The sequence below is a fragment of the Mauremys reevesii genome, linkage group 19, assembly GCF_016161935.1.
Source record: "Mauremys reevesii isolate NIE-2019 linkage group 19, ASM1616193v1, whole genome shotgun sequence".
Classification (NCBI taxonomy): domain Eukaryota; kingdom Metazoa; phylum Chordata; order Testudines; family Geoemydidae; genus Mauremys; species Mauremys reevesii.
Window position 1 is genome coordinate 15,363,596 of NC_052641.1, and position 18,171 is coordinate 15,381,766.

The 18,171-nt window shown below is 43.9% G+C and overlaps 1 protein-coding gene across 17 annotated transcripts in view; it reads left to right on the plus strand.

Moving 5' to 3' along the window:
* Positions 1-6,558: 6,558 nt before the first annotated feature.
* FUBP3 (far upstream element binding protein 3) overlaps positions 6,559-18,171 on the plus strand; it is a 57,164-nt gene continuing 45,551 nt past the window's right edge. For 6 of the 17 annotated variants that reach the window (XM_039506446.1, XM_039506452.1, XM_039506451.1 and 3 more), the window contains exons 1-2: positions 6,559-6,774; positions 14,052-14,157. In XM_039506446.1, the coding sequence (XP_039362380.1) occupies positions 6,574-6,774; positions 14,052-14,157 (307 nt within the window). In that variant the 5' untranslated portion in view covers positions 6,559-6,573. The other 11 variants (XM_039506455.1, XM_039506462.1, XM_039506458.1 and 8 more) reach the window with 3 other exon arrangements.

Consider the following 18,171-nt stretch of genomic DNA (forward strand, 5'->3'; position numbering starts at 1 on the left):
GGGGGGCCACAGGGCTCCGTGCACTGCCCCCACCCCTAGCACCAGCTCCGCACTCCCATTGGCCGGGGCTGGAGGGGGCAGTGCCTGTGGGCAAGAGCCGCGTGGAGCCACTTGCACACCTCCACCTAGGAGCCGGACTGCTTCCGGGGCACATGAGAAATTGAGCAATAATCAATATGAGGGTTCTTTTGAGGTGTCTTCTGGTGTGGAAGACTTTGTTTCACATTTTTCAAGCTTTTCTCTAACGTCATAAAGGCTAGAAACTTCCTTTATTATAAAAATGAAAGCTGAGATTCTCAGGTAATAACATGATTCCAGCAGTTGGGGGATTTAAGAGACCTCCCCTCCCCCAAATCACAAGCCTTGCAGTGAAATCATGAGCATTGGCAGCACTGATTTTATTCGCATACAAGGCTAGGCTCCTTTGTTTACAGCAGCCTGGTGGGTTTAAGGGGACACACCATTGCAGAGGACACCACTATATGTCAGAGGAAAGGTCCAGCTCCTACAGCGCTTTCTGAAAAGAGCAGAGGATTGGCCAGTAGCGTGCTCAACATCTCGCTCTCTCTCTCTCCCACTCAAACAGAATAGGTGCTAAGGCAAGTCTGGGGAGGTGTGCCGCGGCACGGACGAGTGAGACCATGCGGAAGGTGAGCAGCTGTAGTGTGCAGCTGCAGGGGAGGCTAGTGACAAGAGGTCGTAGGAGGCTGCCCAGGAGGCGTGTGGCTGTAGTCGGTGCAGGGCTGTAGCAGAGGCATGTGACCGGCGCTGGTGTGCAGCAGTACTGGAGGCAGGTGACTGTAGTTCGTGTTTGGCTGTGCAGGAGGCAAGTGACGACAGGTTGTGTGAGGCGGCGTAGGAGGTGGGAGACGGTTCTGTGTAGCAGGGTGGCTGCAGAGGCTTGCAGAGCGACTCGATCTCACTGCACTGAGGAGCGTCACTGGCTGGATCATTGTCCCCAGGGCTGGAGTATAGTGATGGGGCTAAAGAACCCAGGACAGTGTCAAACCAGTGCCCACCTTGGGAAGGCAAGACGTGATGGGAAGGAGTGACGTAAGGGGAGGGGTGATGCCGTGAGAACAGCTCCCAAAGGCCACCCTGGGAGCAGAGTGCCTTTAACTTGGCTCAGGTGTTAGGTCACTCCCTGTGGCTGAAGAGGCTTGTCATAGGTCAAGCCCAGGGGGTTCTTCTCCCTGGGAGACTGCCTTCCAGCACCAGGCCTGGGACACTAACTCCATGGCTGATGCCTGTGCCCCTTTCTTCCTGCTTCACAGAGGACTTTTGTTCCAGCCGGCTCTGTTAATTAGAGGTGGGCTCAGTTAAACGTCCAGTTTCACCGGAGAATAGCAGAGACCAAAGAAGAGCTGCCACGCTACACAGTCAAATCTGCCTGCAGCCATCCCTCCCGGGGTCAGAATTCACGCACCGTAACTGGGGATGGGCTCAGACCAAAACCAAAGATCCAAACAGCTACTACCGCTGGCAGAATTTGGCTCCAGATTTGAAACGTGGGCTCCCTTTCTGTTGTTATTATTATTATTATTTATCATTTAATAAGTATTACATATTAATTACTATACATATTAATTAGTTTCCCATATCTAACATTTATGCTGCAGTAGCGCCTAACGACCACAATCAAGTCTGTCCCCATAGTATTAGGCACTGTACAAACGCGGTAAGTGACAATACCTGCCCCTAAGAGCTTACAACCTACCGTATGTATAATGGTAATGCGGCAAAAAGAAGGGCAAAGAACCTTGGTCTTTAATTGACAAGTGCTGTAAGCTGGCCTAGTTCTCAGGGTGTTTTCTGCATTGGCCTGCTAAACCCAGGGTTGTGAGTTCAATCCTTGAGGGGGCCACTTAGGGAGCTGGGGGAAAATCAGTACTTGGTCCTGCTAGTGAAGGCAGGGGGCTGGACTCGATGACCCTTTGGGGTCCCTTCCAGTTCTGTGAGATAGGTATAGCTCCATAAAAGAAATGGAGTGGGGTAACTGAACAGAAGTCTGTCTGGAACAACAGCAGGAAGGGCAAGAGTGGCTGAAGATAGTGGCCTCTCAGCAAACGCTGACTGTTCAGGGACAATGGCAGAACTATGAGCTTTGATTATTTGGCCACCTCTCCAGCTAGCCTATGCTGGAGTGGCCCCAGGTGTTTAGCTGGTTGGGGTGGAAAACATTTTTGGCACCCTCGTTCCCATAGCTGAGCACAAATAAATAGCCAGCCCCCTCGCCCCCCCCAAAAAAAGGCAGAGGGAAGTTGGTGCCTAAACTGACTGCTCTTCTGGGTTCACCAGCCTTTTCCTCTCCCAGGCCAAACCGATTGTGTGCAAGGTCTAGGGGCAAAGGGCAAAGGGTTAAAAAGACTCTCCCGAGAGAGGGAGTAGTTGTCTTGGGGCACGACAATGAGACACAGGTGCCTGCTGGGGTGTCTGGAGAAGCTAAGCCTGCCCTAGGTCACCGGCACGGGATGGTAGGTCCTTAGGCAATATAGACAACCACGCGGACTTGGTTTACAGTCCTTCTCTCTCAATGCATTGTTCCTATTGCTGCAATAAACAAGCCTTTCGTTGAAGAAAGCTCTTCATCACCGTATGCCACTCTCATACCTGTAAAGCTCAGAAGGGATCACACATTGCTCAGGGCATGACCAGACAGAAACTTGAGGAGCCTATTTCTCCTGCAACCTTGTGTCGTCCTTTGCAAAGTGGGTGTGAAAAGCTACCAGCTCAAAACAATAGCATTTTGTACTCACTTTGCACTGATGTAAATAACTGGATACGGTGCAGGGCAACAGAGACTCAGGCCCTAGGTATATAAGGAAAGGTTCCCACTAATTTCATAGTCGTTGGATCAGGCCCTGTGGGTATGGTACAGGGTATCTATGCAATGCAGAGGAAATCAATAAAGTTCATAGTTTATGCACCTCGGTTCTGAGTGTCAGTGCCTTGATGTAGGCTATGATCCTGCAAACACTTACGCACTTGCTTAACTTTACTTGTGTGAGTAGTTAAGGGTCAAGGCCTTAACGAGTACCCCAATAACTTGGGGGTATCTGTTGAATCTTAGAAATCTTTATAATAATTAACAATTAATAATTCTTAAAGCTCCATAGTGAGCATAAAGGAACCGTACCCATGGAAACCTGGAAAAAGAAAATTAAAATCTATTGAGCACTTACAGGGAGCTTCATAGCATCTAGGCATTCAGAAATCTTATTATTTGAGAAGTGAGCGTGTGTGAGAGACAGAAGAACACATGGTCCCTCCTCCAACGAACATACAGCCTAAGCTACTTACGCTGCATAAAACCCCTTGCAAGGTTAGATCGAGAAGAGGAGTCAGCACTGGTCAGAATGCAAGGATGATTCGTGCGTGACGTAATGGTTGTGTGTGGAATACGCTTGAATGTCCTGATCTAGGAATGATCCTTGCATGCTCTTTGCTTTCGTCCTTGACTGTCTTGGCCTTGCATCATCTGTGTGTGATCCTTGCACTTTTGCTGGCATGTGGTCAAAACCTGATGTCCTTATTCATGCCTTACTCCAGCAAATTTCTCATTTAGTCCAATGGGCCTGTTGTCTAAGGATTGAATAAGAACTTCTGGATTTGGCCTGGAGCCGTGGGTGGGTCCAGACCATATCCCATAACTGAGCTACTCTTGGAGTCCTCATATAATCCAGGGTTCTTGATAGACAGGATACTCAGGCTTTCAGAGAGCATCCCTTGGCTGAGACAACAGTTGATGTGTAAACCATAATCATGCCAATGTAATACAAATCCCTGAACACCTAGAGCAGTGCCACCTCTGAGGTCTGTCAGTCACTGTTGTACCTAAGTGTAGTGGACACAAGTCTCTGACATGATGTCGTTATGACTGATGTGTCTCTCAACATGCTGTGGCGCTGCATGTTCACACATTTCACGCTTGAATCTTTAGTCTGGTTTTAACGCACATTAACAAATGCCACTGGAAAGTCTATTGCAGACATGATGCAAACATTCCTTGCTAGTGTTAAACAAGACTTGCAACAACTGTTTGTTCCCTGTTGTGATGCGTCGTCTGCCCCACACAGAACTGGAAGGGGTTAAGGTGCCCAGGTAGGCCTATTAACTCCATAGGCTGCACCTGGAGGAGAAGACAGGGCAGACTGGGACCTACTTACTGATAGCGCCCAGCTGAGGAGGAACAGGAGGGGCCTGTATAAAGCTCAGGAGCTGAAAGTAGAAGGGGGTTGCAAGGAAGTAGGTTGCAGTTGCTTCCTGGGAGGAGGGTTTCCCAATAAGGGGCTAGAGCAGTAGGTCTCAACTCATGGGCCACTTGCAGCCCAATCAGCATGCAGCTGTGGCCCATATGACATCCTCCAGGCTATGCAAGTAGGATATATATTTTGTGGATGCGGCCCACGCAACACACATAGAGAGCTGCATATATAACCCACAATGGTAAATAGGTTGAGAAGAACCATTGGGCTAGAGGGTAGTCTACGGTTACTTCCTGAGAAGAGGGAGTTGGGAGGCTGACAAACCCAGAGAGGAAGGAAGGTAGGAAAAGGCTCAGGGAAAAGCAGTAAGGGAGGACAGTGCAGGCCTGGGTTCCCTACCAGTTACAGGGGACATGGCACATACCAGGCAGAAGAAAGTAGACTGCCTGGGATGATTTGGTCTGGGAAAGACTTTGTTACACTCCTCCTGGAATAGGGAACCATGTTGTGACCTGGCTGAGTCACAAAAAGGAGGATGTAGTTCCAGGAGCAAGAGGGGCTGCAGGATGAGAGGATGGTGGGAGAGACCGTGAGAGGAGGATGCAATGTCTGGCAGAGCTAATTTCCAGGATGGCCAGGAGGAGGTGCCACCAGTGGTGAGTGGACCTCCTGACACCTGTCAAGACTAGAATTTACAATCTTGTTAATTAACACCTGTTAAAACACGACTACAAATTCTAATGTTCGCATCTCTTTTAACAACGCAGATTCTGACCTGGCTACTTTAGTGTCTGAATCCATGACTGCAACATATTTTAGAATTCAACCAACTTTTAATAGGCTAGGAATATTTCTGCCTTGGAAGCTAGATTCTCAGGATACATGCATGAGAGGTGACAAGGAAACTGGAGCAATGGAAAAAGAAGGAAAATGTATTTATTTTCATCGGAAAGCCCAGAGACGCGCATTGCTAAGTGCTCCGCTGGGATAGCTTGGAATGGGGATGTTTAGGTGGGTAGTACTAGCCAGTGCCATGTCAGGAGTGAGTGGGGATGCTGGAGAAATGCCTGGGGGCAGAGCAGAGTGACTGGACACTCTAAGGCATCTTGCATGAGCAGAAATAGTAATTTAGGCTCATCCCTAGCAGCCCCAGACAGCATCCGTGGAGGAAAAATGCTCTTTTTCTGGAAAATAATTCTATGCTCATAGGCCCTGCCATCCAGAGATGGTGACTTGCACTGCAACACACTAAAGCAACGGCTCTTAACCTTTCCAGACTACTGTATCCCTTCAGAAGCCTGATTTGTCTTGTGTACCCTCAAGTTTCACCTCACTTAAAAACTACTTGCTTACAAAATCAGACCTAAAAATACAGAAGTGTCACAGCCACAGTATTCTTCTTATTATTATTATTCACTCCCTGTGGAGCATAAGGCGCCAACCACTTTCCTCCATTCATTTTATTCTTGAGCGAGACAGCAGAGTTCATCCCACTTTATTCCCATACCTTTCATTTCCTCTTCAATGGTCCTTCGCCACGTCCCCAATGGTCTACCTCTCCTCCTCCTTCCTTGTGGTGTCCATCGTAGGGCAATACGAGGGTGTCTATCAGCATCCATTCTCAACACATGCCCCAGCCACCTCCATCTTCGTTGTTTGGCTTCATCCACTATATTGTTGATGCCCGTTAATCGGCTCACTTCAACATTGGTGATACGCTGCGGCCACAGTATTACTGAACTCATTTTTACCATATAATTATAAAAATCCATTAGAATATAAATATTGTACTTGCATTTCAGTGTATGATATATAGAGCAGTATAAGCAAGTCATTGTCTGTAGGACACGTTAGTTTGTACTGATTTCGCTCATGCTTTTTATGCAGCCTGTTGTAAAGCCAGGAAAATATCTAGATGAGCTGATGTACCCCTTGGAAGACCTCTGTGTACCCGATTGAGAAACGCTGGTCTAGGGTTGTTTTTTTTCCTTATAATGGAACAGCAGCAATAATCACATTGCATCACTGTGTCACATGAAGATGCCCTGGGGACCCAGGCATGATTTGGGGGCGGTAGGGGTTGCACAGACCAAACTGTAGCAAGCTGGGACTTCACGGGCAACCACCCCTGCTGGCTTGGTGTGTGTGTGTGATATACTGATGACTCATAGGACTGGACGGGACCTCGTGAAGTCCTCTAGCCCAGTCCCCTGCACTCATGGCAGGACTATATGATCTAGGACTATCGTGGTCATTAATTAAGATGCTAATGAGCGACGCTATACATAAGGCAGGGCAGTGAGGCGAGTGGCTCTCCCTGGGATGGGTTAGTGCGGGACTCGCTCCATGCCTCTCCCCATAGGGAGCCATGTGGAGCCAGCAGCGCACGAGAAGCACCGCCCCCGAGCAAGGGCTGCACGCGCCGGAAGCAGCCTCGTTCTGGCGGGGCGCTTACGTCATTGCGAAAGCCCCCTATCTCCGGGGCTTGAGGGTCCCTTCCCCCTCTGTTTCCGGCGGAAGTCTGGGGCCTTTCCTTTTCCGGGTACGGGTGCCCAGGCGGCGGAAAGAGGCAGGCAGGACGGAGCGGCGGCGGTGGCGGTAGTGGTGGGGGTGGCTGGCGCGTGTAATGGCGGAGCTGGCGCAGGGGCAGAGCGCGGCTCCAGTGGGGATTAAACCCGAGGGCTTCGCCGACGCTTTGCACCGGGTCCGCCAGGTAACGGAGCCCGGGCACAGGAGGAGGCCTCGGGGCCGCTGCTAGGCCTCGGGGCGGGAGAGGGAGCGGGGCGGCCCGGCCAGGTGCTTAGTGGGGCAGAGGGTGGAGCGGCCTGCGCGTGGGGCGCAGGGGCCTGCGCCTCCTTCTGGGGAAGGGTCCGGGGGGCTGGAGCGGGGATGGCTTGGGCGGGCGCCCTAGGCGCACCCTGGGTGGGCGGGGAGCGCTGGGACAGGTTGTGGGGAGCTGGGGAGACCAGTCCCGTGGGTCTCTCGGGCCTTGTTCACCACTTGCCCAACTTTCTCTCTGGAAAATGACGCCCAGACCTGGTGTCTGTGCAGCACCTTTCATCGCCCCAGGAGACCAGAGTGCTTCTGAAAACAGCTCCCCCCCGTAGTTATTAGGAAGTGTGGGGTGCGAGGGGAGACATAGACCCCTAAGGGGTTTATGTGGATGCAGGGTTGAAGGAGGTCAGACAGCTGGAGGTGCAGGTTCTGTGGGCTTTTTTGAGATATTGTTACTTTGCAGTTCAGTGGTTGGGCTTATGACACAGAAAGTGGCTATTTTGTAAAGAAATACTAATTTACAACATTTTCCTTGGCAAAATGAATAGAAATAAGCATTCACCCGTTTTTTTTAAGTATACTTAAGACTAGTCTAGACAAGTCAATTTAAATATAATATAGGGGAAATACTGTATGTATAATTAGGGGTTAGCGTCCATCCCAGAAGAGGTGGAAAAGTGTAACTTCTGTGATTCCGAAACAAAAATATTCAAAGATTGGTGGAGAGGGTTTCAAATCCAAACAACTTTTCTGCATAAAATCTAGGGTGTCTGAGAAATTATGGTGCTCCTTAGCAACGTGCAAGTTTATGAAAAGTGATTTGAGAGACAAGTGGCCACTGCCTTGCGGGTTTTGCTAGTTGTGCAAAATTCATTGCTGTGTATTCATCATCTTTCTCATTCCATATTTATCGCAGGTGTTAAATGAAACTTGTTCATTGTGGTTATTTACATCCCAACAGGACATAACATGGCTAACTACTAGAAGCAAGTCTTGAAGATTCTGTATGGTCTTACTGTCACTTTCCAGTATTGCTGGGGTGGTGGGGGAAAAGATTTCCCTGTTGCCCAGCTCCTGGAGAAATAAGTTGGATCATAAAACCTTTTCGAGCTATTCTAATGAAATGAAAGGGCTCACCACTTTGTACAACTCAATCATAAACCCAATATGGTAGCAAATATTTTTTATCTAGTCTTCAGAGAACTGTGCAAAGACACTGGCTGTTTTAGGTAGCACATCATCTACTTTTTTCAGAAAGACAAAAATTATCTGCGACTTACTGCTTTTCAGCTGTTGATCCAAAGCATCACATCTTAGTCATGTTTTACAATATGCAATAGGTAGCTCTCATCTGCAGTGACCCAGACAAGGCTGCAAATCAGATTTTTTTCAGTGGCTACTACAGCTGTGTCGACTTGACTGTACGCTGATGTCTGAGTCTTCCTGTTAGCATCAGATTGTTAACCTTTAGAGGCTGTTGTATTTGGAAATATCGTAGACACATGTCATAATCTGGACCTCTTACTGAAGGCCTCCAGCTGCAAAAATTCATTTTGAGTATTTGAGAATGTTTTCTGCCTGTTCTTAAGTAATGGATGGACTTTATCTTGGACAGCCTGCTCAGGTAGAAGAAAAGTTTCCATTATTTGCTGATCATTTGTGGCTTTTTGAAAGGAAACTGAGTACCGCATTGGAAACATACTGAACTCATACTGAAATACACCATTCACTGGATCAATAACAAGTTAAACGTGAAGGGGGAATTTCTGTGACTGTATTGACCCCGTATATTAGTGAAAGTTGTTCGCTCATCTATCCTATATGGCTGCTCTGTCAGATTTGTGGGTTATGGTAGGATTGTTCCACACGCTCTTACCCAGAGAAAATGGAGCATTAAACTCCATTAACTGTAAATTGACTTTTCTTTACCTTTTATAGGGGAATTAATAAATTGGTATCCCTAGGCCCAGAATGTACTGAGTTACTCTAGTCTAAGCTTTTTAAGTCTTTAAAGCCACCTGCTTCAAATGAAGTGTCCTAGAAACAGTACGCTTTACAGGCCTTTATCAATGAACATACATTTCTCTGATAAATGTGGGCTCCCTCAAGTTTTGGTAGTTGAGTCATTGATCTGCAATTCTGTAAGATGATTGTATGCTGCCTGGCTTGACAGCTTTGTTCAGTATGCTTTGCGGGAGGCGGGAGAGTTGTTGATTCTGGGCAAAAAATAGATCTTAAGATCAAGCTCACTACACCTCTACCCCGATATAACATGAATTTGGATATAACGTGGTAAAGCAGTGCTCCGGAGGGGGCGTGCTGCACGCTCCGGCGGATCAAAGTAAGTTCAATATAATGCGGTTTCACCTAGAACGCAGTAAGATTTTTTTGGTTCCCGAGGATAGCGTTATATCGGGGTAGAGGTGTATCTTAATAGCTGTGAAGGGCGTTTAGTAATTGAGTACAAGTAGTTTGGCTTGTGCCCAGGTGTGATGTGACTAAATCCTTGTCGCTGAGGTCTCAGTGACCAATATGAAATGAGGTGGTCTTGGTTCACTTCCTAGTGGGCAATTGTGTACCTCACAAATCCAACTATCACAGTTCACACCTCTGGCATTCTTGTTGAATGGGATGTAGAGATAGATTCTGCTGTCTTGTCCCTAAAGATGGTGACTAAGATTTTGGTTGAAATTAGGAAAGTTTGCATGGTACTTGTCCATGCCATACCTCTTCTGTAGGCAGATGTCATTGGGGGGAGGGTGGATTTCAACAATATGGTACCTTTTTATGAACTGTGTTCACTTAAAATCATGCAAACCATAGAGCTGCTACAGCTCTGCTTTGGCCCCTGGGTTATTAATATAAATGCCCCTCTCTTGTGGTTTTGAATCAATTTTGAGCTAAAGCTGCATATACGACTGTTAATCTAAATATGCTGGAGGTCTACTTTCACTTCTCATATGGGTTATAGTATTGTAAATCTGGGTTGTATCATCGGTATTGTGGGCAACTAAATATTCAGGTCAGTAGACCTACAGGATGATCAGCCACAGTAACTGCATGCTTAGACATTGTGAAATGAGCTAGCAACCACAGAAGTCTGTAGAACCTTTCAAAGAAATGAGTTGTGTTGCTTTATTGGGTTGTCCTAGGTGAACCCTCTTTTTTTTTTATAGTAATAGTGTCAAATTTCTGATACAAACCTACGAAACAAAAAATTATTTCAAATATACGCTGAGGCTTTGAGACACATGTTGTCCCTGCCCTCCATAGCGAATCTCAGATTAGTGGATTAGCAGACTGACACATATGCAGTAGCCAGCCTACATAGGGAGGCTGCTGATATTGTAATTTGGAATTGTATTGTTTTTGTGTGTTAGAACATTTGTATTACTCCTTTAAGTAATGTAACTTGTATTAACAACTTGATTCATTCCCTTCCCCTCCTTAACAGTCTCACCTTGTAATAAATCATTCCTATTTGTATGGTGCTAGTCCCCTCTCCATATGCACACTGCACTTTTGCTGTGAAGTGATTTGCATTGTAAGATTTCATCATAAAAATCTAAATTTGAGAAATTAACCAGATACTTACTAGCCAGTGGTTTAAATTAACTATCTAGAGGAAGACACAAAAGACAAAGTTGGCGACCCCATCATTGATGTGATGTGATGGGAAATGGGCTGGTAAGCCCTTGTCCTGCCAACCTTAGGTGCTGGGATTTTTATCATGGTCCCATCAGGGCCCTGTGTGTAAACTCCATTTTTCATATCAGGCTCTACCTTGCAGGTCTCCTTTTTTAACTTAAAAAAAAAAAGAGGGGGAGGGGCAGGAGGAACACTCCAGCCACTCCTTTGGAAGCGAGATACTTCTCTGCCTCTTTGTCCCTTTTCTGGACTCCTAGGGAAGGGGAAGGAAGGTGTCAGCTATTCTACATCTCCCTTTCCTCCCCTCCCCCCTTAGATTCTCTCTTAGATTCTCTTTAAATAAATTAATAGCTGGTCTTTGCTGCTGCAGCTAGTTTTCCCAGTTAAGGCAAAACAAAATTTACATGGTTCTGGACAGTTTTACCACTCCTCACAGGGTTCTGGATAGCAGTTGAGAAACTGAAGCAAATCACATTCCCTTCAGTATTCTGCTTGACAAACATGAACAGCCGCCGAGGCACTGGAGCTGTTTGAAGACTCAGGGCAATAATACTTCACTGACCTGTATTGTGTTAACATGTGAAAGATTATCTTTTTGTAGCCGTAAACTAGAAGCTTAGACTAAATTCTGTAGAAGTTGATGGTTTAGGTCCTATTGCCATTGAAACTTTCATCTTCTGCACATGAATGGATTTTAAATCCTTAAACAATATTGTAAAAGAAGGATGCATCAGAGGTATAAATGGGCAGAAGTCTAAAGGCACCAGGTCATATGCCTCCCTAACTACTAGGAATACTTGAATTTTAAAAAAATAACTTCATTTTGTATCTTCATTGTAAATAGAAAAGCACGTACAACTATCACTTTTTTCCATGACTGTGCTCCTGCAAATGTGTAGCTCAGGTTTTGAATGGCCAGCCAAATCCCCAAAGTGGGGCAATCAGAGAAATAATTTCTGCTTTAGTGATGTTTCTACAACACACTTTAGAATTAAACTGAATAAAGGCTTTTATATAGGGGGAATGGAGAATGACGGCTAGAGGGGTGAATGCAGTAGCTAGCAGTACGGTACTCAAGGTCACCAGTCAGATAAGGGCTAGGGCTGCATGCTTTTGTTAATTTCCTAGCTTCAGCATGCTTCATTTCTCTTCCTGCAGACCCTGTAGTAATAAAGGAGGCTCCTTTTGTAATTTAAACAAGAGAAATTAAAACATAATGTAACTGCTGCATCTATTCTAAATGTTTGATAACTTTACTTTGTAGTTTTTGATTTTTTTTTCTCCTGTGGTAAAGAATTGGTCAGTGGTCCCTGTATAATCCAACAGTGGTCTTTAAAAATATATCTTTAACGTTTTCATAAGCCTTGACCAGCTTGAAATAATTGTGCATTGTGAAAATGCTGACTTTGAATTTTAGTCTAGTTTCTGGGGGCCAAATTCTGCCCTAATTTTTGACTCTTAGCAAGGTGGATGGGGAAACAGCACAGGTGTAGCCAAGGGCAGGATTTGGAGCAAATGAACTATTTAAAGTATAAATTCAGTTGTGGAAATTGAAAATTAAGTTATTTTGTTCAATTTTCTTGTTAAATGGTAGACTATTCTCAGTGAACCTATTAAAACATATCGGTAACATGTCACAGTATGTTAGGGCTGGCAGACCCAGTCTTTTGCAGATCTGTGGATTATAAATTACTACATAGGAGCTGTTAGTAGATTCCAAAAACTGATGTTAATCTTTATTTTTCAGTATTGAAGTGGTATTTGAAATAGCTTTAATAAAGCAACAAAGCGAGGGATAGCAGATGGGAGGAGGGCCCGAAATGTGTCATGGTATGGAATATGACAAGTTATGTAAGAAGGCACGTGTGGGGAGGTGGACAGTACATATTAATGTGACCCCTACAATTGTATTTACATGAAGCCAGTGGTTTTGGGTAACACAAATAAACCATGCCTGAGTTGTTTGGTGTCAGTCTCTCTAATTGCAGAATTATCTGGCACTGCGTTATTCCATATATTAAATAGAAACTAGACTGCCTAAGACTGACCTCCTCTTCCGTGAAAGAGGGTTTTTTGTTCTAGAAAAGATTCAACTTGGGTTTCAGCTGCCTGTGTTAATTTCCAGGTGTGCATGCAAGTTCCCCCCTTGGAGATCACAAAAATACAATAGAAAAAGAGGGAAATCAAGAACTTATTTTGGAACTTGCATTCCTGATACTGTTAATATATATATTTTTTAAAGGGAGGGGACGGACTAAAGACAACCAAAGGCCATTTTCATTCACTATAAGTAGCACAAATGGAGTGTGTGTGTGTGGTGTTTGAGTGAACTGAAAAGCAGTGCCTTACTGTAACAGAAGTCCATGTTACAAAGAGCTTTCCTCTTTTCTTTACTGCAGGTCCTGAATTTTGGACAGCCAGCTTTTCCTCTGCAGCTGTTGGTAGTGTCAGCAACTTGAACCCTTGTAGATATGTCAGTTGTTGCAAGGAAAGCTACATTTTAGAAACACCTTTGGTTATATTTTTCCATCTCTCTTCCCTTCATTATGAAGAACATCTGTGTAGAAAGATATTTTAAATTTGTTCGTGTTGCTTATTCTCTACTGAAATCCCAATTAGTAGTGATCTGATATCAGGACTGATTGTGTGGAAATGATTGATTGTTTCCGCTACTTATTCTCCTTCTGAACTAAATCCTCCATCAGACTCCTAATACAGAGCCTGTTGAAATGTTTTTCCTTGGAAAAGAATGAGGGGAACAATATAGAATAAGACACTGCTCTGAACATTCGTCAGGTTTTGCATGAAGCATCAGTTCATGTACTTTATGCTGCTCTTATTAACAAAAATCCCTTTTAAAAAAACTAGGGTAGTGTCTTGGTGTCCCTACATTTATTTTAGTTACTTGTCTGGCCCCATTGCTATGGTATCTGCACACCTCATAATCTTTAATATAGTTATCCTTGCAACACATCCCTGTGAATTAAGAAGTGCTACTATCCCCATTGTACAGATGAGGAAATGAGGCACAGAGAGACAAGTGACTTACTTGACATCACAGAGGAGTCTGTTGCAGAGCACGGAATTGGGCTGCTGAGTCCCAGGCTAACACCCTAACCACTGGACCATCCTCTGTTAATAACATCTGATATTTAAATAAATGTCTGACATGGTACAGGAAACAAAGCTGGGCAAAGGAGAACTCATTGAAATGGAAATAACTGTTTTTGCTTACTTCTGATAACTTGTGAAGTAAATTGCAGGTTTTCTTCATCTTTGCACCATGAAAACCCTGATTTTAGTAGCTAAAAAGACAAAATAGTAACAGGAGCAAGTGCTCTAGTGGACAGCAAGGACCAAAGTTCAGTTGCTATGGCTGACATTTCACGCATGCTAATTTTTAAAAAAAATCTGCTTCAACAGATTGCTGCTAAAATTGGAGATATTCCTCACTTGAATAATACCACGCCACTGGTGGACCCCTCTGTCTATGGTTATGGAGTACAAAAAAGGCCCCTGGATGATGGAGGTAAGCTGGCTATTTTTTGACAATAGGTATTTCAAATATAGCATTCAGGAATGTTTATTTGTGGACATGGATCAGTTTTGCATTTGTAGTAAAAATAGCTGAGATTAGTTGGTAGATAATTTTATGTGAGATTATACACAAGAATTCCTGTGCTGTTTAGTCTTGCTTAGATAGTACAACACATTTTCAACTGACAAAATGATACATTCTACAAGGGATATTATCAACTTACTAGTTTTTAGAGAGATTTAGCTAAGTAATAGAATTATTTAACATTTGTATTGTAAATGAGGCACCATTGGGTTGGGGGCTATGTACACACCATAAAAAGACAGTTCCTGCCTGAAATTGCTTAGTCTACAAATAAAACGGTAAATGATAGGTAGGTGATAGCGCGTGGTAGCTGTGAGGTGATTATAACAAGTGTAACGGGCAGCAGTCACAGCACGACAGCTGATTATGTATGCATCTCAGCAAAAGTTTTAAAGACAGATTTGAGAGAGGAAACTGATGGGGATCACAGAATCCTAGAATATCAGGGTTGGAAGGGACCTCAGGAGGTCATCTAGTCCAACCCCCTGCTCAAAGCAGGAACGCCCTGCTCAAAGCAATTCCTTCCTAATTCCTAGTGGGAAGATTATTCCATATTTATCCATTACAGTATTTCTTAACCCTTTCTCTGATGCATCTGGTAGTGGCCATGGCTTAAGTCAAAATACTAGACTAGATAGACCACCTTGTCTGATCCCTATATTGTATTAATATTCCATTATTTAAAATATCCTTGTGAATCACTAAAAATGTTTTCCTTGCTGGTAGTTTGACTTCTTTGTTAATTTTTGCTGTGTTTCTGGTGCTACAGAAGTCAGAATGGATGCATATGTCCATACGAATCTGTCTCATCAGTTGTGCACTGCTCTTGGAACAGTGTGTTTTATTACCTGCTGCTTTACAGCACAAAAAGCTCTCACTTCTTTGTTGTGGCGGTTGTATCAAAGGGGCTGTGGTCTCCTTTTCCTCACCAGATTAGAATACTACTACTTAGAGTTCTGGGTTTTTTTGCCTGACAAAGGTACCCTTGCCATGAGATTCTTTTCTGCAAATATACTGTTCAGACTTTGAAATTTTGCATATAACCATAACTTTCTCTCTTTAAATGTAGATGAACTTTCAGTCACTGGGTTTTTTTTGTGATTGGGGTAATGCTTTAATGTGGGTCAACACCAGAGCAGCAATGGGGAGGGATGCAGGCAGGCAAACAGAGTCTCAGCTTAGGGTTTCACCTGTGGAAGGAAAAATCCCTCTCATCTCTGTTAATTCTTAATTGCCTTGGGAAATGGAGGTGACATGGTGCTGATAAGATAGGTGGACTGTCTCTTCCTTCTGAGGAATCATCCTGGGGCATGGGAGAGAAGCTCCTGGCCTGCTGTCATCTCAGCTGTCAGAAGATTTCCTTTAACCCACTCCTTCCTCCATATCAGCCATGTGTGTCCAAAAGGAGAGCTGCCACTTGCTTCCTGTTCAGTTCAGTGGGATATTTCCTCTTGTGCATGCGTGTATGTACACACACACACACACATACATATAGTTATAGTTGTTGGAGGAAGGAGTGTGTTCCTGTGAGACCAGCCCCCTTCCATCTGGGCTAAAGCATCATTTTTTTTTTTCAGTGCTTCCAATGCTCTGCTATGAGAGCAAGAAGCCTGTTCTAATTCTCCATATCCTGGTCTTCTGTATGGCAAAACTGTGTTACCAGTTTAACCAGTGAACTGTTCAAACCTGATGCTCGTTCATAACCAAAATGGGCCTCTTCAGAGTGCTACTAGTTGCCTTACGAGGCTAACCAAAACTTTGTGTTTGACTAGACCATAAGTGCTTAGGAAATTCATTGTGTTCCAGTTAGAATTGTAATGGCCCCTCTTTCCTTTCCAGTGGTTCCATGCTTCATTTCTTCTGAAATTCAACACAATCAAATGTCTGCTTATGGGCATTCATCTCTAATGAGGGTGTTTCTGGAGTTTTCCTCCATTCCAGAATTATGCTCACTACAGTGCTCAGTGACAGGGCCCAGCACTTCTTCCAGTGAGAGCTGAACAATATTTTACTGACTGCAGTGAACATAAGAACAGCCATACTGGGTCAGACTAATGGTCCATCTAGCCCAATATCTTGCTTTCCGACAGTGGCCACTTCCAGATGCTTGAGAGGGAATGACTAGATGCAGTGATCCAGCCCATGTTGTCCAGTCCCAGCTTCTGGCAGTCGGAGGGTTAGGGATATACGGTTATGAAATTGAATTCCTGACCATTTTGGCTAATAGCCATTAATGGACCTATTCACCATGAAGTTATATATTTCTTTTTTGAACCCAGTTATACTTTTGGCCTTCAAAACATCACTTTTGGTGTTGTGCTAAGTAGTACTTTCTTATGTTGGGTTCTAGTGTTATGTGAAGGGGTAAATAACACTTCCCTATTCACTGTCTCCAGAACATTCACAATTTTATAGACGTATATCAGATTGCCCCTTAGTCTTTTCTAAGATGAGCGATAGCAGTCTTTTTAATCTGTCCTCATATGGAAGCTGTTCCATACTCCTAATCATTTTTGTTGCCCTTCTCTGCACCTTTTCCAATTCTAATCTTTTTAGACATGGGCAACCAGAACTGCGTGCAAAATTCAAGGTGTGGCCTACCATGGATTTATATAGTGGTGTTGTAATATTTTCTGTCTTATTTATCCCTTTCCTAATGGATCCTAACATTCTATTAGTTTTTTTTATTGCCACTCCACGTTAAGCAGATGTTTTCAGAGAACTATCCAAGAACTCTTTCTGGAGTCATAACTAATTTAGAACCCATCATTCTGTATGTACGTTTGGGTTTATTTTTCCAATATGCGTTGCTTTGCACTTATCAGCATTGAATTTCATCTGCCACTTTTGTTGTCCAGTCATCCAGTTTTGTGAGAACCCTTTAACTTTTCGCTCTCAGCTTGGACTTAACTATCTTGAATAATTTTTGAATTGTGCAAATTTTGCAACCTCACTGTTCACCCTCTTTTCCAGCTCACTTATGAATATGTTGAGCGGCATAGGTCTCAGGACAGATCCTTGGGGGACCATGCTATTTACCTCTCTCCATTGTGAAAACTGACCATTTATTCCTACCCTCTGTTTCCTATCTCTTATCCAGTTACTGCTGCATGAGAGGACTTTCCCTCTTATCCCAGGACTACTTACTTTGCTTAAGAGCCTTGGTGTGGGACCTTGTCAAAGGCTTTCTGAAAGTTCAAGTACATAATATACAATATAATCACCCTTGCCCATATACTTGTTGACCACCTCAGATAATTCTAATAGATTGGTCAGGCATGATTTCTCTTTATAAAAGCTATGTTGACTCTTCCCCGACGTATTGTGTTTATGTATATGTTTGATAATTTTGTTCTTTACTAAAGTTTCAACCAATTTGTCTGGTTCTGAAGTTAGACTTACCTGCTCGTAGCTGCTAGGATTGCCTCTGGAGCCTTTTCTTGTTTTTTTTTTTTTAAAATAAGCATTACGTTACGTGTCCTCTAGTCATCTGATACAGAGGATGATTTTAAGCAATAGGTTACATACCACAGTTAGTAGTTCTGCAGTTTCATATTTGAGTTCCTTCAGAACTCTTGGGTGAATACCCTCTGGTCCTGGTGACTTTTTGTTTAATTTATCAACATGTTCCAAAACCACCTCAATCTGGTTCGTTAGATTTGTCACCTACAAAGAATGGCTCAAGTGGGAATCTCCCTCACATCCTATACAGTGAAGATCAATGCGGAAAATTCATTTAGCTTCTCTACAACAGCCTTGTCTTCCTTGCATTTAGCTTCTCTGAAGGGGAAATGGCAATGAATAGTCACACTTACTACATTTAAGTGTGAGGGATGATTGTATAAAAAAGCTTATGTGAAAACAAACCTGACTTTAATCTTCTTACCCTTAAGTAAATATCAATTGTATAGTAGTAATAAA